General features: G+C 35.1%; 1 protein-coding gene across 1 annotated transcript in view; it reads left to right on the plus strand.

Moving 5' to 3' along the window:
* The first annotated feature begins 468 nt into the window (after window positions 1–468).
* Window positions 469–27896, plus strand: part of LOC127559502 (mitochondrial amidoxime-reducing component 1-like) — a 42736-nt gene continuing 15308 nt past the window's right edge. Inside the window, exons 1-4 of the mRNA XM_051993337.1 lie at window positions 469–1105; window positions 12274–12447; window positions 16886–17048; window positions 18323–18463. Of these exons, the coding sequence (XP_051849297.1) occupies window positions 777–1105; window positions 12274–12447; window positions 16886–17048; window positions 18323–18463 (807 nt within the window). The 5' untranslated portion in view covers window positions 469–776. The remainder of the gene's footprint in view (window positions 1106–12273; window positions 12448–16885; window positions 17049–18322; window positions 18464–27896) is intronic.

The following is a 27896-nucleotide window of genomic DNA, read 5'->3' on the forward strand; positions in this document are numbered from 1 at the left end:
GTCTCTAATGTCTGATGTACATCAGTGGTGTCAGACAGCCAGCAATATTTCTGAATGCTGCTCCAAGGGAATTAAAATGTAATTGAGAAAACCTTAACAAAATAAATAAAAAGGTATAATAAGACATAGATAACATTATGCCTTGAAAGTCCCCCACAGGGACTCTTATGAATGTGTCAGTGATCCCCTGTTTCTATTTGAGTTTGACACCATTGGTGAACATGATAGAAACTAGTAGTTTTACATACAGAATTTTTTCTCTAAAAAAAAAAAATATATATATATATATATACACACACACACACACACACATATATATATACACATACATATATACATACATACATTATCTATCTATCTATCTATCTACCTATCTATCCGTCCTCTTTGATGTTCAGAATGGAATGAAAATCAGTTTTTTAAAAAGAAACTTAAAGTCAAGATGAGACAGGGATCATTTGTTAGCTTAAGGTGGGGAAGGGAAGGCATGACAGTTCAGGACCAGTGGGAACCTTCCTACCCCAGCCTCCTCCTCTCCGGAGCATGCCAGATATTTCTGTCCCGGGAGCAGAGCTCTGCTGTTCAGGGACGGAGAGCAAAGGGTGCAAGGTTCTTCCCTCCCACTCGGGGCGTAGGGCTGGGGCCCGCGCCTCCCACCAAGGCCCAGGCCGGTGGCCGAGCCTAAGGCTCCAGCTGCTGCGTGCTCCGTCAGTGCAGGCCCCGCGAGCGGTCCGCATTTTACTTATCGCGCAGCCTTGGCCTTTCCCTCCGCAGTCATGGGCGCCGCAGCCTCGTCTGCTCTCACTGGGCTCAGCCTCCCCCAGCTCCGCTTCAGCCTTGTGCTCCCGGGCTTGGCGCAGCCCAGGGCTGCGTGGCTCGGGGCGGCCGCGTTGGGACTGGCTGCCGCGGCGGCTCTGGGGGTCGCCGCTTGGAGCAGCAGGGGTCCGCGGCGGCGGCGGCGGCGACGGCGGCTCCAAGGGCGGCTGCGACAGGTGGGCACCGTGGCGCAGCTCTGGATCTACCCCATCAAATCCTGCAAGGGAGTGCCCGTGAACGAGGCTGAATGCACGGCGATGGGGCTGCGCAGCAGTCACCTGAGGGACAGGTACCATCATGCTCTGAGCACAGCTCCAGTGCTTGGGATCGAGACTGGGCGGGGGTGGATAGGCTGCTACATTAATATTCAAAGTGCAAAAATACATTTTGATCTGCTCTTCAGTCGCTGGCTGTTTTCAGTCAGCAATTGTCAGTTGCTGAGAGATTGTGGTTCACAAGACCCCACAGTACTTCGGATTTCAGAATGATGGAAAAATTAATTTTATGAAATGCTTAGTGAGCACTTGGAAATTGAAAAATCACCTCAGCCCTCAAAGCAACCTCTGTACGCTGTGGTACACAGGTTAGAGGACCAGTCAGCCTTGGAGTTCAGAAAACCTGGGTTCTTATGTCTTTCACACTCAGAGAGAGGGATGACGGTAGGCAAGTCATTTCCCCCTCATTGTCCTAAGCAACTCTCAAAAGGATGTCCTTTCAGTTGTGTATGGGATCTACTTTGGTGGAGAGAGCCCCCTTATGGATTTCCTTGCAAGGATGAATAAAACTAAATCGAGGCAAAAGTGAACAGTAGGAGACTTTGTGAAAGCAGGCCATTGTCCCTACGCCATAGCCCCAGCTCAATGAAACCAGTGAATCATTCTGTTGTTCATTTGTGTCTGACTGTGACCCCATTTGGGGTTTTCTTGGTAAACTGAAATGTTTTGTCATTTCCTTTTGCAGCTCATTTTAGAGATGAGGAAACTGAAGCAAAAGGGGTTTATGACTTGCCCAGGGTCACACACCTAATGTCTGAGGTCAAATTTGAACTCAGATCCTTTTGACTCCAGAGTCATTGCTCTATCCACTGCACCACCTAGCTGCTGTAATCAAGCAGTCAACAGGCATTTATTTAGTGCCATAGTAGACAGAATATTGAAAGGAAGTTAGGAATGTTAACTCCGATACTTAATTTGACTAAGTCATTAACCTTTTTTTGGGATTCATTTTTCTTCATCTGTAAAATAAAGAAGTTGGATTTGGCTCCCAAGAGCCATCTTCCAAGGATGAAAAGTAATAACAATTTTTTTAAAATGAAAATAATTCCTGCCCTTTAGGAATCTCCAGGGGTTCTGTTTTGGATACTGCATTTTAAAATCCAATTACTTTTGAATGGAGATTCTATGGTGGAAGAATGGAAAGAGCCCCTTCTGCTTAGTTTAATCCATATTTAACTTCTAGACTTCTGCATTTCATGAAATTTGGGATAATGATAAGTTTATAGATCCAGTTTCTTTTAACCATTATTTTCAATCTCCCTCACATCTTTGGAAGAAATAGGAAAATGGAGAAGTTGGGTTCTGCTCTCTTCCCCCTGCCCATTCCTTTGACCAATGGAGGAGTTAGAGACTTGAAAGGTGAGCAGCAAGGGGAAGAAGAAAGGATAATCTGTTCTGGAAAATGAGATTGTAGAACTTGAATAATGATTGATTCTAGGAGGCTGGTATGATGGAATGGAAAAAGTGTTTTGAATTTCAAATCAGAGGACTTGGTTTCCAATTATGATATTATAATTTTACTGCTTGTATGATCTCAGATAATTTAGTTCATTGGATTTTAGTGTCCTCATCTGTAAAATTAGGAGATTGGTTTAAATGATATTTAAGGTTTCTTTCATTGTATGTGTTTATTTTGGTTATATATAATAACCAAAAGGAGTTAGTTATCATCATTAGTAAGAAACATTAAAATGACACTGTAAATATTTTGTTAGGAGAGGGAGAATTAAGATGGAAAGAGTCAGGGACAGGATTATATCCTTTGAACTTTCTGGGAATATATATGACATCTTTTAGAGTTCTGAATATATTGGTCATGTTTCTGTCACATGAGCATGGTTTAAACAGTAGTGCTGCACTAATAGCACAAAAAATGGTTGGGATTATTTTCATCCATTTACTTCCTCATATATTTATTAGGAGTGAGTCTGTACAAATTCCAAAAGTGCAATTTGTATCTTTGTTGAAAATACTCTTTCTCACTTTCTGCTTTCTGTTCTCCTTTCTGCAAAAGATACGAGTCTTTGACCTTAAATGCTGATCAAAAATAGTTGTTGTAGAGTCATTTCAGTTGTGTATGACTCTTCATGATCCCATTTGGGGTTTTCTTGGGTAGAGATATTGGAATGCTCTGCCATTTTCTTCTCTAGTTCATTTTACAGATTGAGGCAAATAGAGTTACACGACTTGTTCAGAGTCACACAACTAGTAAATATCTGAAGCCAGATTTGAACCCAGGTTTTCTTGATTCCATGTCTGGTACTTATTTCCTGTGCTACTTAGCTTCCCCCCAAGAATAGCAGTGCCTCTTTATTTAATAATTTCTCTGAACTTGCAATACAAAATAGGTAAGTGGGATAAGGGATTTGTATTGAATTGTGAACTTAACTCATTAATTTCTCACATTTGTAAAGTGAAATTTTTTTTTTGTATAGACTAATATGCCTTTTTCTATAATCTTTAATTAGAGAAGGGCTTTGTATATTACTTCCAGTGAAAATTCTCTACTTTTTTAAAGTAACTTTTTAATTTTTTTCTTCTTAGTAGTATTTGATTGGAATTTTAGAATTAGATCATTGTATTTCTGGGAAGAACAAGTTCTCTTGAAACTGATCATCATAAAACATTGCTGTAATTGTGTACAATGTTCTCTTGTTTTTGCTCACTTTATTCAACATCAATTCATGTAAGTGTTTCCAGGTTTTTCTGAAATCTGCCTTCTCATCCTTTCTTATGGAACAGTAGAATTTTATTATATTATATAACATAGAATTTGTTTAACCATTTCCCAATTGATGTGCATCCCTTTGATTTCCAATTCTTTGCCACCACAAAAAGAACTGCTACACACATTTTTGTACATGTGGGTACATGTCCCTTTTTTATGACTTCTTTCAAACACATCTAGTTGTGGTATTGCTGGATCAGGGTTTGCACAGTTTGATAACCCTTTGGGCATGGTTCCTAATTGCTCTCCAGAATGATTGGATCAGTTCATAACCACACCAACAATGCCTTAGTACTAGTTCAAATTTTCCTACATTCTCTTCAATATTTATCATTTTCCTTTTCTATCATCTTAGCCAATTTGATAGATATGAGGTTGTACCTCAGAGTTGTTTTCATTTGCATTTCTCTAATAATAGTGATTTAGAGCATTTTTTTTCAGAAGACTATAAATGGCTTTAATTTTTTCTTCTGAAAATTGTCTGTTCATGTCCTTTGATCTTTTATTAATTGGAGGATGACTTGTATTATCATAAATTGACTCAATTCTCTATATATTTTAGAAACGAGGCCTTTATCAGAAACACTGGCTATAAAATTATTGCTCCAGTTTTTCATTTCTCTTCTAATCTTGGCTGTATTGATTTCATTTGTGCAACCCCTTTTTAATTTAATGTAATCAAAATTATTCATTTTGCATTTCATAACATTCTCTGTTTCTTGTTTGATCATAAATTCCTCCCTTTTCCAAAGGTCCGACACGTAAACTATCCCTTGCTCTCCTAATTTGCTTATAGAATTACCCTTTATGTCTAAATCAAGAAAACATTTTGACCTTATCTTGGTATAGGATATGAGATGTTAATCTATGCCTAGTTTCTGCCAAACTATTTTTCAATTTTCCCTGGGATTTTTGTCAAATGCTGGATTCTTATCCTAGAAGCTTTAGTCTTTGGATTTATTAAACAATACTATAGTCATTGTCTATTGTGTCTTGTATCCCTAATCTATCCATTGATCCCACACTCTACTTCTTAGTCAAATGGTTTTGATCATTGCTGCTTTATAAAATGGTTTTAGGTCTTTTACAGCTAGACTTCATTCTTTTGCATTTTTCTCATTAATTCCTTTGATATTCTTGATCTTCTATTCTTCCAGTTAAATTTTATTATTATTTTTTTATTGTTCAATCAAATAATTTTTTGATAGTTTGATTGGCAAGGCATTGAATAAGTAGATTAATTTAGGTGGAATTGTTATTTTTATTATATTAGCTCAGTCTACTTTTTTTTCTAATTGTTTAGATCTTTATTTGTGTCAAAAGTGTTTGCAATTGGGTTTATATAATTCCTAGATTTGTATTGGCAAGTAGATTACCAAATATTTTATACTGTCTTCAGTTATTTTCTTTTATTTTACTTTTTTAAACAATTATTTTACATGGAATTTCTTTATCTCTTGCTGCTGGAACTTTGTTAGTAATATGGAGGAATGCTGACTTGTGAGGGTTTATTTTATATCCTGCAACTTTGCTAAAATTGTTAATTATTTCAACTAATTTTTAGTTGATTTTCTAGAATTCTCTAATTATACCATCATGTGATCAGAATAGTGATTGTTTTATTTCCTCATTGCCTATTCTAATTCCTTCAAATTTTTTTTTTCTTTTATTGCTAAAGCTATCTTTAGTGCTATCTTGAATAGTAGTGGTAATAATGAACATACTTGCTTCACTTTTGAGCTTATTGGGAAAGCTTCTAGTTTATCTCCATTACATATATTGCTTGCTCATGGTTTTAGATAAGTATTACTTATTATTTTAAGAAAAACTCCATTTATTCCTATTTTCTCTAATTTTTTTTAATAGGAATGGGTGCTATATTATATCAAAAATATTTTCTGCATCTATTGAGATAATCACATGGTTTATGTTGGTTTTGTTATTGATATGGTCCATTATGCTGATTGTTTTACTTATATTGAACTAGCCCTAAATTCCTGGTATAAATTCCACCTGATCATAGTATATTTTCTTGTTCCTGTAATCTCTTTGCCAATATTTTTAGCTAAAATTTTTGCATCAATACCGATTAGGGAAATTAGTCTATAATTTTCTTTCTCTGCTTTATTTCTTCTTGGTTTAGGTATAAGCACCATATTTATGTCATAAAAAATATGCTAGAATTCCTTCACTCATTTTTTTCAAATAGTTTATATATATTGGAACTAATTGTTATTTAAATATTTGGTACACTTCATTTGTAAATCCATTTGACCCTAATCATTTTTTTAGGGAGTTCATAGATGGTTTGTCCAATTTTTCCAAAGGAGTTATTTACGTAGTTTTATTTCCTTTTATGTTAATCTGGAAAATTCATTTTTGTAAACATTAATCCATGTCACTTAGATTGTCAGATTTATTGGCATATGGTTGGTCAAATTAGCTCCTAATTTTGAAAAAAAATTTCCTTTTTATTGATGGTGAATTTACCCTTTTCATTTGTGATACTGGTAATTTGGTTTTCTTCTTTCTTTTTAAAAATCAAGTTAATCAAAAGTTTATCTATTTTATTATTATTATTATTATTTTTGCTGAGGCAATTGGGGTTAAGTGACTTGTCCAGGGTCACACAGCTAGGAAGTGTTAAGGGTCTGAGATCAGGGCTTGTGCTCTATTCACTGCATCATCTAGTTGCCCCTATTTTATTACTTAAAAAACCCACTTTATTTATTAGTTCAATTGTTATATTACTTTCAATTTTATTAATCTTTCCTTTTATTTTTGGAATTTCTAATTTAATGTTTGATTGGAGATTTAAAAATTTTTTTTCCTTACCTTTTTTTAGTTGCATGCCCAACTCACCAATTTCCTCTTTCTCTGTTTTATTTACATAAACATTTAGAGATATAAAAATTTCTTTAAGAACTGCTTTGGCTGTATCCCATCTGTTGTCTCATTTTTGTCATTCTCTTTGATGAAATTATTGATTGTTTCTTTGTTATTTGACCCACTCATTCTTCCAGATCAGATTTTAATTTCCAATTAGTTTTTAGTCTATCTTTCCATGGTCCTTTATTACATGTAACTTTTAGTGCATCATGATCTGAAAAGGATGTGTTTAATGTTTTTGCCTTTCTGCATTTGACTGTGAGATTTTTATGTCCTACTATATGATCAGTTTTTGTGTAGGTATCATGTACTGCTGAGAAAAGATCTTTTTTTTCCTATCCCCATTCAATTTTCTCCAGAGGTCTATCATATCTAACTTTTCTACAATTCTAGTCATCTCTTTAACTTCTTTCTTGTTTATTTTGTGGTTAGATCCCCACTAAATACCATTTTGCTGTCTATTTCTTCCTATTACTCATTTAACTTCTCTAAGAATTTGGATGCTATATTATTTGGTGCATATATATGCATTAATATTGCTGTTATTTCATTGTCTATCATATCTTTTAGTAAGATGTAGTTTCTTTTCTTAATTCTTTTAATTAGGTCTATTTTTTTGCTTTTTCTTTGTCTGAGATCAGGATTGCTACCCCTGCTTTTTTTTTTTTTTTAAACTTTAACTGAAGTATAATATATTCTGCTCCAGCCTTTTACCTTTACTTTCTTTGCTTCATATGTGTTTCTTGTAAACAGTATATTCTAGGATTCTATTTTTTAGTCTACTCTGTTTTATTATTCATCCCATTCACATTCACAATTATGATTACCAATACATATTTCCCTGCACTCTATTTTATCTCCCCTTTACGCTTTTTTCTCTTTTCACCTTGTCCCTACTCACCAGGATTTTGCTTCTGACCACTACCTCTTTCAATCTGTTCTCTCTTATCTCTTCCTTCCTTTTCTTTGCCCTTTCCCCTACTATTTCTGTCTTCCCTTCTATCTACCCTCTCTTTTTTCTTTCCCCTTTCTCTTCCTACTTTCCTTAGGTAAGATAAATTTCTATGCCCAAATGAGTATGTATGTTATTCCCTCTTTGAACCAAATCTAATGAGATTCCTTCTACTGTAATAGTTCTTCTTCATATGATGTAATTTACCTCATTTTGCCTTCCCTTTCCTTTTCTCCCATTACAATTCTTTTTCTACTACTTAATTTCTTTTTTATAATGTCACATCAAAGTCAATTTATACTCACACCCTGTGTCACATACCCTTCTAACTGTCCTAATAAAGATACAATTCTCAGGAGTTACAAGTATCATCTTCCTGTGTAGGGATGGAAACAGTTTAACTTATGAACAATTTTTTTTCTTTTCTGTTTATCTTTCTATGTTCTTCTTGAGTTTGTATTTGAAGATTGAATTTTCTGTTTAGTTCTGATCTTTTCATCAGAAATGATTGGAAATTGCCTATTTCATTGAATGTCCATCTTTCCTCCTGAAAGAGTATGCTCAATTTTTCTGGGTAGTTAATTCTTGGTTGTAGTTTGAGCTCCTATGCCTTTTGTAATATATTCCAAGTCCTCTGATTCTTTAATGTAGAAACTGCTAAGTCCTAGGTAATCTTGACAGTGGCTACTTGATATTCAAATTATTTTTTTTCTGGTTGTTGGCAGTATTTTCTCTTTGATTTGATATTTTTGGAATTTGGCTACAATATTCCTTGGAGTTTTCATTTTGGGATACCTTTCAGGTAGTGATGGGTAGATTCTTTCAATGACTATTTTACTTTTTTGTTCTAGGATATCAAAGCAGTTTTCCTTGATAATTTCTTGAAAGATGCTGTCCAGGCTCTCTCTCTCTTTTTGATCATGACGTTCAGGTAGTCCAAAATTTCTTAAATTACCTTTCCTGGTTCTATTTTTCAAGTTGGTTGTTTCCCCAATGAAGTATTTTATATTTTCTTCTTTTTAAAAATCATTCTTTTGATTTTATTTAAGTGATTCTTGATGTCTCATAGTTATTAGCTTCCATTTGCCCAATTCTAATTTTTAAGGAAGGTTTTCTTCAATTAGCTTTTGTACCTCCTTTTCCATTTGGCTAATTCTACTTTTAAATGAATTGTTTTCTTCAGCAGGTTCTCTCCTCCCCTCCGGATTGTTTCTTCAGTCATTTGTTGCTTTTCCTTTTTCAAGCTGTTGATTAGTCTCTTGAATAGCTCTCATTTCTTTCCCCAATTTTTCTTCTACATCTTTTAAAATCCTTCTTCAACTTTTCCACCAAGGCTTTTTGGGCTTGAGGCCACTTGTCTGTAGACATTTTGTCCTCTTTTGAATTGGTGTTTTGATCTTTCCTGTCACCATGGTAGCTTTAAAAAATTTGTTTCTTTTTCCTAGTTTTTTAATTGCATGCCTAATTCATTGATTTCCTCTTTCCCTGTTTTATTTATATCAACATTTAGAAACACAAAATTTTCCTTAAGACCTGCTTTAGCTGTATCCCTATGTTGTCTCATTATTGTCATTCTCTGATGAAATTATTGATTGCTTCTTTGATTTGTTGTTTGATCCACTCATTCTTCAAGATCAGATTTTAATTTCCAATTAGTTTTTAGTATATCTTTCTATGGTCTTTATTACACGTAATTTTGTTCTTTTTGTTTCTTGCTCACTTTTTGGTATATTTCATGGCTTTTAAAGTTGAACTCTGCTCCTGGGGCACAGAGGACATGGAGCCAAACTTCTTGTGCTGAGGGCCAAGAGTGATGTCACTGGCTTTGAGTGCTGGGGCCTCACATGCTTGGTGACTTGCTTATAGCCCCACTTCATCATGTCTGTTGCTGCATCTTTTTTGGGACTGGCAGTTTGTCTTCTGTGCTGGGGCTAGAAACTACTACTGGCATGCTGTGCCATCATTCTATTGGGTTAAGATGGAGGAATTTCATTTGCTGATCTGTGCTGTAGCTGAGGGCTTCTCCCTGGCTTTCCTGGATACCAGCTGTGGTAGGCTTCATTCCCTCTTCACCCAAGTAAAACCAGTCTTTCCTGAAGTTTTTTCAATCTATCTTAAGCTGGAAAACTGTTTCACTCCATCTCTTCATAGATTCTGTCAGTTTAGCATCTGTTCAGAGGTTTCAGTTAACATTGTTTCAAAGGGAAACTGGGGAGACCTCAGGCAACTTTCTAGTTTGTTTCCACTATCTTGGCTGGAAACTATTTATGTAGTAAATAAATCATAAACAATTGCTTATGCTCCAAGATATCAAATAAATGGACCCATAGTCAAATGACTAGAGAGCCTCTGAGAAAGGATCTTAACTAAGTTCTTCTAGACTCCATAGTCCTCTCTGGTTGTGGGTGTTACTTTCCATCACAAATCTATTGGAATTGTCTTGGATTACCTCATTGTTGAAAAGAGCCAAGTCTATCACAGTTGATCATCACATAATTTTGTTGTTGCTGTGTACAATGTTCTCTTGGTTCTGCTCACTTCACTTAGCATCAGTTCATTTAAGTGTTTTCAGGCTTTTCTGAAGTCAGCCTGTTCATCATTTCTTAAAGAACAATAATATTGCATTACTTTCATTTAATATTCCATTATATCCATTACATTCACAACTTATTTATCCATGCTTCAATTGATGGACAGCCACTCAATTTCCAGTTCCTTCTACAATGAAAAAGGGCTTCTATGAACATTTTTGCACATATGAATCCTTTTCCTTCTTTTATTATCTCTTTGGGTTACAGATCCATTAGCAACATTGCTGGATCAAAGGGTATACCTTTGGACATAGTTCCAAATTTCTCTACAGAATGGTTGGATCATTTCACAACACCATCAATGCATTAATGTCTCAGTTTTCCCATATCCTTTCCCACATTTAATCATTATCTTCAAAAATTGATTTTTGCTTCTATTTTGTTAAGATTTAATGAAACAAGCTTTAATATTTCCTTTATAATTCCTTATATCTATAACTTCATCTGCGACCTATATTCTAGACCAACTTGATAAACCTAAAATTTAATTTAAACAATTGTAGCAAATTCTACTATCTGCAGACTAAACCCACTGCATGAGGACTATTCCCATCACCCGAGAACCGATCTCTCCTACCAATGATATACTGAGAAGAAGCTGAAATGACACTTATTCCATTTCCTCATTGAAATGTTTTCCAACTGAGATTATGTTGTCTTTGTTTTGTGATTTGAATGATATATGTTGTTTATAGTTAAGAAAGGATTTCAAATGGAGAGGCCCAAACAATTATAATTTATTAATTATATCTGATATCAGAGGGTCTTTACTTTTTTTGGCCAATCAGAAGAAGACACACATATGTTCTGAGATTTTGCTCTGTCATCCTATTTATCACCATAAAATACCCAGTTCTCCCTCACTTGAAGTCTGTGATTATTCCACATATTTATTTTATTGGTTATTGCTAACCAAGTTAATGCAGTTAGCTTGGGGGATAGAATGCTGGATGTGGAGTCAGGAAGACCTGAGTTTAAATAGTGCTTCAAACACCTACTAGCTATGCCCCCCTAAACAAGTCACTTAAATTCTGTTTACCTTAATCCTAAGGAAATGGCAAAACACTCCAATATTTTTGTCAGAAAATTCCCATGAACATTGTTGATGTGCTATGGTCCGTGGGGTCAGGAAGAATCAGAAATGACTGAACAACAACAGCCTAGTTAATAAATTGATCCATGCTTGAAATTTTGTCTCAGCATTTCTATCATACCATTGTTGGGTGACTGGGACCCAGAGCTAATCCCAGCACTAGAAGGAACTTCCAGTGTGAAATCTCCTTCTACCAATACAGAACACATTGTTGTTCAGTGATTTCAGTTGTTTCAACTGTTTGTGACCCCCATTTGAGGTTTTCTTGGCAAAGCCACTGGAGTGATTTGCCATTTCTTTCTCCAGTTCATTTTATAGATGAGGAACTGAGGCAAACTGTGTTAAGTGACTTGCCCAGGGTAAAACAGCTAATACATGTCTGAGATGGATTTGAATTTAGGAAGATGAGTCTTCTGGTCTTCAGGAAGATTACACACAGATCACTTGTAATTTACTATTTTAGAAACCAATCTAATGGAAACTGAGGGCTTAAGTCCTTTCCCTATGGTTATACATCTAGTATATGCCCCAAACAGGACATGAACACAAGCTTTTATTTTTAATTTTTTTTTTTTTTTGGTGAAGCAATTGGGGTTAAGTGACATGCCCAGATCACATAGCTAGTAAGTCTTTCTAACTTCCAAAAAGCAGCATTCTCCCCTACTATTAATATGCTATCTCAATACTATTTTTGAATTACCATAACCTTAGGGCTTTATAGCTATATATCCATTTATTAAGTAGTTATTGGACCTTGAAACCTAAAGGATAAATTCAGCATTGCTTGTATGGCACTATATTCTCTTTTCCTCCCCCTTGTTCTTCCCTTTCTCCTCTTCCTCTCTGATGAAATATAGCTCTAGCACTCTGTGCTGTTGTGCTCTCATTGTCACACTGTTCTTCCTCTTGCTGTGCTCTGATAATGGCAGGTTTTGGCTTATCATCAATGAAGAAGGAAACATGGTCACTGCTCGACAGGAACCCCGCCTGGTATTAATTTCTCTAACCTGTGAAAATGACTCCCTGACTCTCAGTGCAGCCTACACCCAGGACTTGATTCTGCCCATCAAAGCACCCACTGCAAATGTAGTGAGGAAGTGCAGGTGAGGTGGGAGGTAATTTTAATATTCTTTCTTTGGGGAATTTATTTTGTGTGTGTTTAATAAATTAGAAACTTTAGGAAAGAAACCTCACTGAAGTTGGAACATCTATTGTATGGAGAAGAAACACAAAATGATTGCCAGGTAAATATATATATATATATATAAATACCACATGCCACAAAACAATTTCTATAGTCTAAAGATTTGGAAAGCAGAGGTTACTAGCTTGTTGAAATACTATTACTCCCCTTCTCCCTCCCCCCCCAAAAAAAATCTTAATTTAGTCACAGAAGTTTCTTTGGAGTTGTTTTAATGAAATTAAACCTCCAATAATCCCTTTGAACAGGAAATTTTCCTGGTTCTACATGGTCTCATGTAAATGCTTTGGCCTGAAAAGGTTAAACATTTATAAACAGGCAAGTGTTAAGACTAAGAATCTCTGTCAGCACACACCTGCTTTGGACAAAGGTTGAGTTTGCTTTCAATGGGTAAAATCATTCTCTTGTAAACTATTTGTAACTAGAGCCTAAAGATAATTTCCTAAAGATTTCTAGTTAATTCATAAAACTTCTGGGTATTCTCATGAGATCAGAGTCACTTCTGGCTTTGCTGCATTATTCTTTGTATCCCTCCTTAAGAATTCCAAAGGAATTATTGCTTTCTAGTTATTTTTGCTCCACAATCATGTTTTTACTACCAAAAAAGAAGTAGAGGCCTCAGTCTCATATTACAATTTGATTTTTTCGGTCATACTGTTTTTTATCTTTTGGTAGTGGTGGTGGAAGAAACTATGCTGGGTAGGATCTTGGGCACAACTGATAGAATACTTAGCTTGGAGGCAGGAAAACTTGGTTTTTCATCCTGCTTCAGATACATATTAACATTGTGAACCTAAGTCATTTAATCTTTCTCAGTCTCAGTTCCTTCATTTGTAAAATAGTATAAACCTCATAAGTTTATTGTGAGGATCATAAAATCATTGAATTTGAATGTTGGAAATAACTTTAGTGGCCATCTGTCCCAAATAATACCCCAAAGGGAATCCCTATTATAAAATTCCTGACAAATGATCAGCCAACCTCTCCTTGAAGATCTCTAGTGAAGAGGTGTCCACCACCTCTCAATGCCATTTATTGTATTATATTGTTGTTTAGTTATGTCCAACTCTTCATGACTCCATTTTGGGGTTTTCTTGGCAAAGGTACTGGAATGTTCTGCCATTTCCTTATTCTATTATGGAGCAACCCTAATTGATTTAGAATTTTTTCCCCCTATATTTCCTCTTTGCAACTTTTACCCATGGGTCTGTATATTGCCTTCTAGGACTAAACAAAACAAGTGTAAGCCCTCTTCTACATGACAGTCCTCCACATACATGAATACATTGATTATGTTCCCTGTGAGTATCTCTTCTCTAGCTTACACATACCTAGTTCCCCAAATTCATGATCCTGAGAGGACACAAATTCAGATTCTTTGCCATCCTGGTTTACTCTATTCCAGCTTATGTGGTCTATCTAGAGCTGAGTACAAAGACAATATATAGCCTCCTTATTATTGACATTATGTCTTTCTTAACACAGCCCAAGATTGCATTAGCTTTATTGGGTGGCTGCCACATAATATTGCTGACTCATATTGAGTTTGCAGTCCATTAAACCTTTCAAATTTTTTAAAAACAAACTTCTTTCTAACCATGGCTTCCCCTGATGATCAATAGTAAAAACACTATATAAAGGTTAGCTGCTATTATTATTATGATTATCATCACTATTGTTAAATATTTTTATGTTATATTTTACATATATCATGTTGTTGATTTTAATTTTTATTTGTCAGTAGCGTATTGATCTTCAACAACTCACCAGGCTAGGGCAGAAGATAGTAGAGATAATGGTCATAATTGAGGGGATAGAATCTGTGTCTATTATCTGTGTTACAGTTGAAATAGACCCAATATTTTTTGTGCTCTTTGCCTTATTTGCAAACTTAGTGGCATATATTCCTTATGTTTGGGGAAATTCGATTTGTTGAAAAACTTCCTAATGATTAGAGGTAGTGATTCCCCCCAAATGATGAATATTTAAGAAAAAAATCAGCTGACCATTTATCAGGGATGTTGTAGTCCTGTTCTGGAATGGATTCTACTAGATGGTCTCTGAAGTTCCCTCTTTAATTCTGAGATTCTATGATTCCCTGATTGAATCTATTTTTGATTCATTCTATTCTTGGGATGGCATAAGAAGAACCATTTTTGTATATCAAACTTTGCTCAGTATGAGGGTATAAAAATAGCAAGTGCCTATAGAATGGTTACTGTGGAAACTGTTGGCAAGTGGAAAAACTAGAAATTCTTATCTTCCCCTTCCCCCATTTACTTAAGATAAGTGTAAATCCAGCTAAGGCAATTACCAGCTATCATTTCTACATGGCTTAATCATCTCTTTACTCAAACTACTTTGATTTCTTCCCCATTCTCTCAAATCTTCTTTCTCCCCAAAATGAAATTGCTCATTAGTACTCATTAATAAGTTGATATTTCATTGCATAAGATAGTGATAGCTGGTTTTTAAAGATTGCCATGGTAGAATCTAGGGGAAAGGAATGGGGTGGATTGTAGAAAGCATGACCATAAAGTAATTGGATATTAGATTGAACCCACTGGATCTTGTACCTTCAGATGAGTATCTTTTAAATTAGTTCCCTTAGAAGACTATGAAATGATTCCAGTGACACTGTGATTATCACAAACACTCTGGGAACTTTTCTTAGGAATGGCTTATAGTTCCTTCTTTGGAATATTTACAGTATTGATGATTGTTTATTTTGTGATACCATTGTTGGGTCATTTTTTTAGTTGTATCTGAATTTTTATGACCCCCATTTAGATTTTCTTGACAGAGATCCTGGGAGTGGTTTGTCATTCCTTTTTCTAGCTCATTTTACAGATGAGAAAACTGAGGCAAAGTTAAATGACTTGCCCAGAGTCATACAACTAAGTGTCTCAGGCTGGATTTGAATTCAGGAAGATGAGTCTTCCTGATTCCAGGATTCTATGCACTGTGTCACTTAACTGTTCTAGTTTTTTTGGTGGGATGTTTTATTTTTTGAAATAGACAAAAGTTTTTCTAGTGAATACACTAAGTGTGAATGAGTGTGTGTGTGTGTGTGTGTGTGTGTGTGTGTGTGTGTGTGTGTGTTTGTGTTTAGGGCATAGAAGGAGAAAGAGAGCACTTTTTATTATGCAAGCTCTTTGAGAGCTGGGATTGTTTTGTTTTTTTAGTTTTGATTCCCAAGTCCCAAGCACTGTGCCAGGGATTTGAATAAATCCTTGTTAATTGACCGCCTAACCATTTGGCACATCCAAAGTGTGACTAAAGTGCTATGAGAAATTGGTTGGTTTCCTTCTGTTTCTTCTTAGAATCCTCTAAGAGAAAGATGTTCTGTCATGGTATATGATGATGCAATGTAGAGTGTGATATGGAAAGAAGACTAATCTAGATAAAGGGCCCTAGGGAAAATTGAGGGAAGACAGAATATTTTTAATTGGGTGGATTGGGGAAGGCTATGGGATAGCTAGGTGGCACAGTGAATACAGTATCAAACCTGGAATCAATGAACCACTTTTGCCTCAGTTTCCTTATTTGTAAAATGAGCTAGAGAAGGAATTGGAAACCATTCCAAAATCTCTGTAAAAAAAAAACCCAAAAGAAATCACTGACTGAAAACAACTTAATAGTAATAGTCAGAGAGGGCTGTTCACAAACAAAGGAGTTGAGCCCTGAGAAAAGAGGATAACAAAACCCTGTATTTATACATTTCACATTCCTCTCTCCCCGTGCAGAGGCTAACTCCTTGAGGGTGCATATTATTCGTTAAAAAAAAAATTTGTATCTCAAATGCCTTGAGTGACATTTTTATTTTGATCTGGATTTGCAATTTTATACACGTGGTGTCAAATTCAAATAGAAAGGGGCATGTGTATGTGGCAATAAACCACACATAAGGAATCCTTTGAGTCAGATATTGATTTAGAGAACTACAGATTAACATTATCTGGGTTTTATTGTATGTTTGTTTATTTTGTTATTTTTTTTCCAATTATATTCTAATCTGGTTCAGGCTGTGGGCTACATGTGGCCCATATGCCTGCATGTTTGGTGTAGCTAATTCCCAGGAGGGAATCTCTCTATTTCTTTAATGTAATTCAACTTAATTCAACAATTAAATCTCTAACTTCTAGAAGACAAAACTTCTCAGACACTGAATCTCCACTTGGCCTTGCTTTGGATTACAAAGTTACTATTTTGGAGGCAGAGAAAGTAAATGATAGTAATAATAAAGAATACATCTTTGTTCAATATGTCACATCTACATTTTTAAAAGTATGTGTTCTGAGTTCTAAATTCTAACTCTTCCCTTCTATTGCCTCCTGCAGAGTTCATGGCCTTGGGATTGAAGGAAGAGATTGTGGTGATGAGGCAGCCCAATGGATTACCAATTTTTTGAAGACTCAGCCCTATCGGCTGGTACAGTTTGAGCCTCACATGCGGCCAAGAAATTCCAAACAAATACAGGATGCTTTCAGGACTACCGATAAGGTTAGATGAGAATGATTTTCCTTTGATATATAAATTTGTAAATTATTTTCTTCTAAGTTACAGAGATGAATGATGGATAATTTCCATTGGTCATTAAACTGGTAATATATTCATCACAGAATTTTGCCAGAGTAACCAAATTGCTTCTAGTAGCACAGGAAATAAGTTAAAGACATTTTTGGGGGGTCATATTAGCACTGATTGCTCTTTTGTATTTTGAATGCCTGAAATTTTATCTTCCTTAAGCTTCTGTCTTCTTATTCCTGTTAGGATTGTGGTAATGATATGATCTGAAGACAAAGCAACTGGTAATATTTGATCTGTGAATACTTTTGTTCTTTAGTTGTTTCATCCAGGGGTGAAAGGTTGGAGGAAAAGAAAATGGGAAGCAAGCATTAAATGGCATTTACTGCGTACCAGATATTGTTCTAAGAGCTCTACAAATATTATCTTATTTGTTCTTCAGCTGTCTTCCTTTCCTTTCATACTACAATATCACTTTGATTACAAAATTCTAATCATGTGGTTGCAGTTGTGTTGAATTACAACATGTGTTTTAAATAGTTGTTGACTCAGAAGCTGAAAAAAAATCAGGTTGACCTTCAAAGAAATTAGACTGACAACAAATAAGGATTGTAATACATAAAATTGAACTGGGGAAATAGCATGCTCTTATTAATGACCAATGAATCATCTGAGTAATGTTTTGATTGGTGGAAAGAATGCCAGGCAATTTGAAAGTTATTAATATTCTGCTCTGATAAATCTTAAGAATAATGAAGCTGGAGGGGACCTTAAACATAGCTTAATCTAAAAGATTTGGTAGTTGTGCACAGATTTCAGAGGGTTTATGAACTTGGATGAGAAAATAATTGTTTTTATTTTCACTAATCCCTAATTGAAAGTGAGCATTTCCTTAAATTATTTAGAAAACATTATTCTGATCAATCTATAGGATTCATCAGACTGCTGTAAGGGTCCAAGAAAAATAGGTTAAGAATTGCCAATTAATACAACTCTTAGTTTAAAGATAAAGAAATGGCAGCTCAGAGAGGTTAGCTACCTTGCCTATAGTCACATAACTTGTTAGTAGCAGATTGGCTTCTAGCTGACTATTCTCATTCTCTTATAGGAGCTATAGGAGTAAAGTAAATAAATATGCAATGCATATTTACAAAAACACAAGTGGACTTTTGGAATAATTATAATCAAATTTGGGGCAGAGCTTGTTTATGCACTCCAACTAATCCTTTTTTATCATCCTTCTTGTGCAGGTTGCTTACCCTGATGCCAGTCCTTTCTTGATTCTCTCTGAGGCTTCATTAGCAGATCTCAATTCCAGACTTGAGAAGAAGGTTAAAGCAAATAACTTCCGGCCCAATATAGTGATTTCCGGATGCAGAGTTCATGAGGAGGTAAAGAATAACATCTCTTATTTGCTCTTTTTCTTGTATCTTCTATTTTTTGTTTCACATTTTCCAAGTGTTTGACTATATCATTCTGAATGATATAACTTAAATAGTGGTTAAAAATTTATTTTTGGTATATTAGATAATTTGAGCCAAACAAAAACCTGGTGAAATAGATGTGGCAGGAGGAGCAGGTAATATGTTAAGTGCTTTTTATAAATATTGTCTCATATAGTTCTCACAAATCTCCTTGGTGGTCTTCATTTTTACTGCTGAAGAAACCAAGGCAGACAGGTGTCAAGTGGTTTGCCCAGGGTAATGTAGCCAATAAGTATTTGCAGCCAAATGTGAATTCAGTTCTTCCTGATTCCAGGCCCAATGACTCCATTGTGCCACCTACCTAATAATATTACAGGTATTACTCGTTTGATTAAGAATCAAAAACTGAGTGATTTTAGGACTTCTTCTTGGTTTCACAATCAGTAAATCTCAGAGGCAGGATTTAAAATAAAATTTACCTGACTCCAAGTCTACTCTACTCACATTTAGCTATATCATATATGGTTCTACACTATAAGTCTGAACATTTAGAATCAGTAGCAGAATTAGTAGTTCAAGAGAAAATTCACGTTCACCTCCCCTGAAAGTAGCCTCTAGGAAAGCCAAAACAAAGGTGGTGTTTTGTTGGGAAAATGCTTTTCTGCCATGATTTTGATGTTTTGCCTTGTTAAGTCTCCTAACTTTGTAAGATCACGTGGAAGAGATCTCAGAAGTCATGTAATTCAACCTCTCATTTTTACAGAAAGTCAGTATTGTATAGAAAGAATACATATTGTAGTGAGGGTGTATAGACTGAAGTACTGCTTGCTCCACTTAGTATTTATGTGGCCATGGGCAAGATAAGAGTCATTGTGTCATATTAGAAAGTATGCTATCTAAAGTTAGGAACACCTGGGGTCTAATCTTGCCTCTGACAATTACTATTTGATTAACAATACCCAATCCACTTTTTTTTTTTTTTTTTTTTGGAGCCTTAGTTTCTTCATCTGTACAATGAGGAAATTGGAAATAGCTTGAAGTACCTTTAAGCTCTATTAAACTATTAAACCTCTCTGAGCCCAAATTTCTTTCTTTTTAAAATGAAGATATTTAAAATTGTCCTGCCTCTGTGGAAGAACTTCTTGTAATATCTTTGCATACTTTACATATCAATATATGTAGCTATATGTAGAATGCATACATATATTTATGTAGCTATATAACATACAGCTAAACATAGAATGCATATATATTTATATAGCTATATAAGTTATACATAGGATGTACATATATTTACATAACTATTAAACATACAGCTATATATAGAATGCATATATGTATAGCTATATAATATAGCTATGAATATAGAATGCATATATATTTGTATAACTATATAACATACATGTTACATATATAGAATATGTATATAGAACATATACATAGAATGCACACACACACACACATATATATATATTTATGTAACTGTGTAACAATGTGAGCTCTTGTTAATAGGAGCTCTTATTCTGAGCTAGCTGTCAAAGAAAGCAGTGTCTTCCAAAAGTAGCTTGATTAGTTTAAGGTGTGGTGGGCCAAGTATGTTACATTTCAGTGTTTTTCCAACTATGATAAGCTTTTTTCTTAGCCCCTTTACTGCATTACACTATAAATATCCTGAGCTGGGATGACTCAGGATTTTTCATCCTGGTGATAGTGTATCTTTAACTCTGCCTAGTACCATGGTAGATCTCTTCTTCCGTGGCATGTCACACCATAGGTACCCTGAAATAAATGGATGAGAGGGAAAAGTATTTGATGATTTTGGCTGTCAGATACTGCCTGGGAATTCAATCAGTACCACATCCACTGCACATTATTTTTCAATTTGTTTAGTTTCTCTGTCTTCTGTGTTTTTGGATGTTGTAATTTTTGAGTAGATTAAGTAAACAGTATGGGCATGTGGGGGGAGGAGTAGAAAAAGGAATGGATTTTGGGGAAGAATTATATTTGAATCCTGATTTTGCCACTTATTATCCATATGACTTTAATTACCTACTTGAGTCTCAATTTCCTCATCAGTAAAAGGAGAAAGTTGAACTAGATGACTTCTAAAGTCTCTTCCAGTTTGAAATCTGATCCTATGATCCTATCTTAAACTCAACCTTTTATAAGCTTTAGCTTGGTGATACAGCCTCTTGCTTCTTCCCTGGAGAACTCTTAGGAGTAGAAAGTGAGACTGAAATTTTAGTATCAAGTTTCTCAAATCCCAGTTTCCTCATTTGTAAAATTGGTATAACAGAATACCTTTTGTCTATTCCCAGGAGAATGTTTTGCTAAGTGTTAGTGGATTATGAAAATAAAGTTCTCACTAACAGTGCCCACTTCTCTAGTCTATTCATTCCCACTTGGCCACCCCCACTTTCTGGATCAGTGTCTCAGGAAACAATTGGTTTGTATGTGATTTTTGTATTCCCTCTATCCTTATCTAAGAGTAATAATAACACTGACTAACCTTTATACAGTGATTTAACATTTATGCAACACTTTGTATATATTACCTCCTTTGATTTTCACAACTACAGTTTGAAGTAGGGTATAAAAGTCCTTATAGAAAAAGAAAATGAGATTCAGAGACAGGGGGGTGACCTCTATATGGCCACCTACTAAGAATCCCAAACCAGTTTTCTCTACATTCTTAGCCTAGCACTCTTGTCAAGATAGCAATAGGTACAGAAATAAAGAAACCAGATTAGGTCGGAAGTCAAATATTATACAGTGATTACATTGAGTCTATCTGTTTATATATACAGTCTATATAATCACACATATACATATATACACTTATACATATGTCATATATAATTTATATATAAACTCTCTCTTTTAATATTTTATTTTCTCTGGTTAAATGTAAAACAATTTTTATATTTGTTTTTTAAACTTAAATTCCAGAGTCTCTCCCTCCCTCCCCTCCCCTTGCTTTGAGAAGCCTCATGTGAAATTATGCAAAACATTTCTATAAAAGTCATGTTGTTGGGGTAGCTAGATGGCATAGTGGATAGAGTACCAGCCCTGAAGTCAGTAAGATTTTAGTTCAAATCCGGCTTTAGACACTTAACATTTACTATCTGTGTAACCCTACGCAAGTTATTTAACTCCAATTGCCTCACCAAAAAACAAAACAAAAATCAAAGCAAAAAGCAAACAAAAAATCTTTAAAAAAACTCATATTGCAAAAAAAAAAAACACATAACTCCCCCCTCAAGAAAAATAAAGTAAAAAAAAGAAATATGTTTTAATCTGCATTCAGACACAATCAGTTCTTTCTATGGATGTGAATAGTATTTTTATCATTAATTCCTTCAGAATTGCCTTGGATTATTGTATTGCTGAGAATAGCTCAGTCATTCACAGCTGATCATCTTATTTATTTATTTATTTTTTCATTATACTGTTTTATTTTTCCAAATACATGCAAAGATAGTTTTCAGCATTCATCTTTGCAAAACCTTGTGTTTCAAATTTTTCTCCCTCTCTCCCCACACTCCCTCCCCAAGACAGCAAGTAATCTGATGTAGGTTAAACATGTGCAGTTCTTCTAAACATATTTCCATATTTGTCATGCTGTGCAAGAAAAATCAAATTAAAAGTGAAAAAAATGAGAAAAAAAAGCCAAGCAAACAAACAACAGCAACAAAAAGTGAAAATATTATGCTTTGATCTACATTCAATATCCATAGTTTTTGGCATAATAGCTGATCATCTTACAATATTGTTGCTACTGTGTACATAGTACATTTCACTTTGCATGAGCTCAGAGAGGACTTTTCAGGTTTTTCTGAGAGCATCCTGGTCATCATTTCTTATGGAACAATAGCATTCCATCATAATCACATACAACAATTTATTCAGCCATTCGCCAATTGGTGAGCATCCCCTCAATTTCCAATTTCTGCCCTCTCCTCCTGTTTTTGTCTCTCTTTTCATCTTCATTTAGTCATGTCATCAATTCCTAGCTATCCATACTAACAGAAGCAAGATGAGGCTTTCATTTCAATTTCTTCCTTTCTTTTTTCTTTTTTTTTGGTGAGGCAATTGGAGTTAAGCGACTTAGGTAATACAGCGATAATTCAATTTCAAAAAAGATATTTCTATTCCCTCTCAACCTCCAACTCCCTTGACTAAATCATGTCATAATTCTATGATTATCTCCATAATACACAGAGACTGCTTTTGTGGGTTTTCTTCCAACATCCTTGCTGGTCAAATAAAAGTCTAGGTAACCCATAGATAATTGAAAATTCACAGTAATATTACTTCTATTATTTTCCTGCCAAAATAAAATTTCTTCTTTACTTTTGTATATTCTTTCTCACCCCATATCTTGGCCTATTAGAAATCCTTTTGTGTAAATACTAGATAATAATATTTCTTATTCAATCACATTTTGTCTAAATTAAATAGATATATGAATGGGAATTAACCACTCTTGTAAAATACTAATTTGGAGTTTTCTGTTTCATGTTGGGCTTTAATACAACACGGTGATTGATTCATCCTTGTTTTATGTTTATAAATCAATAGTGTGTGTGTGTGTGTGTGTGTGTGTGTGTGTGTGTGTATGTGTGTGTGTTTGCATATGTGTATGTATGTGCATTTGGGTTGAAATCTTGAATCCTCAAATCCTGTGTGACTATAGGCAAATCATATAATTTCCCTAAGCCTCTTTTTCTTCTTCTATGAAATAAGAAAGTTGGATCGAATGCCCTCTGGAGTCCCTTTTACCCATAACTCTATGAATCTTCCTTTCACTAACATATTTTACTTCCCCAAACTTACTATATCTATTGTCATATTACCCATTCTCTTCTTAATTATTTGTAGTTTTATTACCATTCTATCATTCTGTTTACTGCCATTTGTCAAGGGTCACTAAAGTTGCCCCATCAAAGACTTTAACATACACTTTTTCATTTAATTTTATGGCATTTTTATATCCATTTTACATATGAGGAAAATGAGACTAAGAGAAGTAGCCTGTTTATGGCCCACACAACTGGTAAGTGTTAGAGATAGGGATTTAAATCCAGCTCTGACTTCAAATCTAGCATTCTATCTACTACACCCTTTTAATAAGTCCAAAGGCCCTCAATACTTTTCTACTTTGTCTTACCTCTAGTATTTGATTTTACTTGATTGACTATTAACTTGACTGGTCCTTTTCAAATACAAAAGACAAACAAAAACAAAGTATTTGACGCGGGCTTTTCCTTCCTCTCCTTTCTCACTGAAATTCCTCCTTTTCTTTCTGTTCTCTGTCTCTTCCTTCTTTGTCACCTTCACTAGCTCTTTTTGTAAGGGATTCTAAGCTTTAGGGATAGAATCGATCAATCAATCAAAAAAGCATTTATTAAGTGCCTATTATGTGCTAGGGATACAATGACAAAAATTATAGTCCTTGCCTCTAAGAGGCTTACATTCTTTCAAGGTAGATAGCAAGTTGGTCAATTCATAAGCATTTATTAAGTGCCAAACATTGTGCTAAGTTCTGTATTTCTTATATGAAATGTGTACAAAGTATATACAACATAAATACAAAGCTTTTATGTGAGTATGTATATGGAGAGAATGACATTGTCAGCTGGGAGAGATCAGGTTAAACTTCAGGTAGACGACATTTTGAAGGAAGTAAAGATATCAAAGAGGCAGAATTGAAGAATTAGTGCATTCCAGACATATAAAATAACCATTGCAATAGATATAGGGAAGAGATTAGAATGACATTTGACAATAACAGGTGAGTGAAGGATAGTGGTTCCATTGACAGAAATGGGAAAGTTCAGAAGGGGATATGTTTTTGAAGAAACATAATGAATTCACCTTTGGATATTTTGAGCTTGAGATGCCTATAGGATAAATTATTTGAAATGCCCAGTGGGCACATGGACATGTATGATTAGATCTCAGGAAAAAGATTAGTGCTAGATACAAAGATTTTGGAGAAATCTAAAGAGATGATAATTAAACTCATGGGAACAAAGAAAGTCACCAAATGAATAATCAGAGAAAGAAGACAAGAGAGTCCAGGGCATAATCTCAGGGTAGACCTAGAGCTAGGAATGTGATATCAATGATGAGTCAATAAAAGAGATTGAGATGAGGGAGTCAAGAAATTAGGAGCAAAGTCAAAATAGAACATTGTCATGAAAACCCAGACATGAAAAAGTATCTAGAAGGAGAGGGTGGTAGGCAATATCAGATGCTGCACAAAGTCTGTGAAAGAGATTAAGCAAAGGTCCTCAGAACTCAAGATAAAAAAATCATTGATAATATAGGAGAGCAATTTCAGCTGAATGATGAGATAGACACCATATTGCAAAATGTTGAGAATCAAGAGTTGAGAAGTGGAGGCAAAATGTATAGACTTTTTTTGGGGGGGGGGTAAGGGGATGGCTCTGAAAGGAAGTATAAATATAGAATAATAGGTTGAGAAAATGATCAGGGCTAGTGAGGATTTTTTAAGAATGGAAGAGTCAAAGGACATGTTTGTAGGCATTAAGGAAGGAACCAGCAGATAAGGAGAATTAACCATTAGAGAAGGAAGGATGCAGAGGTTGCAATACTCAACTGAGATAATGGATATAAAAGACTTTACAAAATGTTTACTGGAAAAAATATATAAGCCCACAATTTGAAATTTAATCTACATTATTAATGTTTTTGAAGTCTAGATAATCAACAAAATAATAAACCTAGCCCTGATTTATAATAATTGCCCAGTTTCTGAGGTAGGTGCTATCTACAAATTTGACACTGGTTTCTTACAAGTCTTTTTGAGCCAACTAGAGCAGATCTCTGAGGGAATAATTATAAAGCATTCTACTGGGGAGGAATAGAAGAGATGGAATTAAGAATACATGCAAAGGATGTTGTCCTTAGGAAGAAGAGGTTTCATCTCTTTATCAGAGCCTAGAATAAAGAAGAAAATAAGAGATAATTTCAAGGTGGGCTTTTTATATAGAAAAAGGGTAAGATGGTGCTCACAGCTTTATTTTCTTTTTTGGGGGGGATGGCAATATGGCAATTTAAATGACTTGCTCAGGATCACACAGCTAGTGTCAAATATCTGAGATCAGCTTTGAACTCAGGTCCTCCTCATTCCAAGCCTTCTATCCACTCTGCTACATAGCAACCTCTCTGTTTTCTTACTAAAGTATGAAATGAGACTAGGGGCAAGGAGTGATATGGAAAGCTTGCAGAGAGAAACGAATGTTTAGATTTGCCTATGAGGATTGGTATTCAGAATTATTTGGATAGGAGCAAAAGATTGCTTTGTTGCTATGAGATCCAAGTTGAGATTAAATAATATAAATGTGTAGTGGAACCAGTTAGTTCAGTTGTGCAATTTTTCCTATTTCCACTTACTTGCACATGAGTAGGAGCAGAATCTAATGGGTAGATAATATAGGATTGGGGTTTGGTCACACAGGAATATAATAAGACAAGAAATGCAAGGGATCCAAGAATAAAAGATAAGTTCATGTTAAACTGGTTAACCATAAAGGTGAAAATGAAAAAGAGGGAAAGTAAACTGGGGACAGGAATAATGATTTGGGAGAATACTGAAAGGTGGATGGGTTGGAGGTCCCAGTGAGAATGAAGAAAAGGTTCAGGAGGAGTAAAGCATCAGAAGGAATTTGGGAAAGACCTTAATGATCATCTAGTCCATCTTCCTGTTTTTAGTGGTGAGGAAACTGGAGACAAGACAGATTAAGTGATTTGGGAGTCATGAATCTAGAACAAGAGGCCATGTTATCTAACACCTTATTTTACAAATGACAAACCTGGGAGGCCTGGAGATGTTAAATGAGTTCACTCAGGTAGGGAGAGGCAGAGCCAGAATTCAAACCCACTTCTAGTTAAAAATCTATTATACTTTAAATTGCTTATTTCTTCCTTATGCTGCTCTAGTGTAGGTATTGTCCAAGGTTTTACCCTTGGTCTTCCCTTCTAAGTTCTCTACTGTTCCTTCAATGGGCATTAACTCCAAAATCTTTATTTGTAGCAGCTGCCTGCTAGCCATCTCATCTGATGTCCTATCAGCACCTCAAATACAACCTGATTAAACAGAACTCATTGATTTTCATGTCAAATTTGCTCTCTTGGGGTGTAATTTATGCAATAGAGCATCATTTAAATGCATTATTGTTGCTTTGTGTTAGAATGCAGTTAAGAGAATCATTTTGATGTATTTTTCTAATATATGGCTTATAGTTAACACGCATTCCCTTAACTCAGAGTAGTTTTCTCTGCTTATTTTTATATTTTTGTTTGTGACACCATTATACTCAGAGTTATCTGGGTTTGATAGCTTGTCAGGTAATATCAGTTTCTCCTTCATAGCTGATTTTTATTTTTCTTTCTTATTATTACCACCCAGCCACCTCTTCCCTTCCCTCTGTATCTATCCAGTATACAATTACTTAATCTCTGGCTCATACTCTCATCTATTTATACCATGAACTTCTCTTGCCCTCCCCTTCCCTACCCCTTTAGCTTTCTTTTTCTTGTTTTAGTTAGTCACCTTCACCCAGAAAATGATTTAAAACGATATACTTAATTAGACAAAAGGAAATTCATTTTCCTTGGTGCTGGTGACAACTAGGTATCTCATTGGATAGAATGATGACCTGGAATCAGAATGTCTTGAGTTATTTAGCTTCAAACATTTACTAGATATGTAACCATAGACAAATCATTTAAGCTCTCAGTTTTCTCAGCTGTATGATGGAAATAACAATAACACCTCCTAGAGTTGTTGTAAATGATGTAACATATAAAAAATTTAGTGTAGTGCTTAGTCACTTATAGAAATTCTTGTTTCCTACTGTCCTTCCCTTCCCTGTTGTAGACTTCCAACCAAAGTCTGGGCCATGGGGCCAAAGGATACTGATCTGGTCACAAACATCTTAGTTCTGCATGGAACTTAGGGAGACACAATCTAATCTCATTCTAGGTATGGTGTCTAAAACCTAGAAAAACTCCTCTTTTCTAGTGCTGTCTTCCCCAATGGCATCTTTTCCATATCACAATGTTCTGCTTAATCTAGTGGACTCCACACTTGAATATTTGTTTGCCTTCAAAGCCTGCATTTCACTGAGGTTTAGATGTGCCAAATCTAAGAATATAGGGAGAAGCAATATGGTGGAGGGGAAAGAATAGTGAATTTAGAATCAGAGGAACTGGTTTCAAATTCTGCCTTTAACTACTTATATCCTGTGTGATCTTGGAAAAGTCACTTAACTATTTTGGGAGTATTGGACTTCGTAGACTCAGAAGTTCTTTCTAGCTCCAAAACTATGTTTCTGAGTCACTAAACTTGTAATCTTAAATGAAAACTGAC

The sequence above is a fragment of the Antechinus flavipes genome, chromosome 4, assembly GCF_016432865.1.
Source record: "Antechinus flavipes isolate AdamAnt ecotype Samford, QLD, Australia chromosome 4, AdamAnt_v2, whole genome shotgun sequence".
In the NCBI taxonomy this organism is placed as follows: domain Eukaryota; kingdom Metazoa; phylum Chordata; class Mammalia; order Dasyuromorphia; family Dasyuridae; genus Antechinus; species Antechinus flavipes.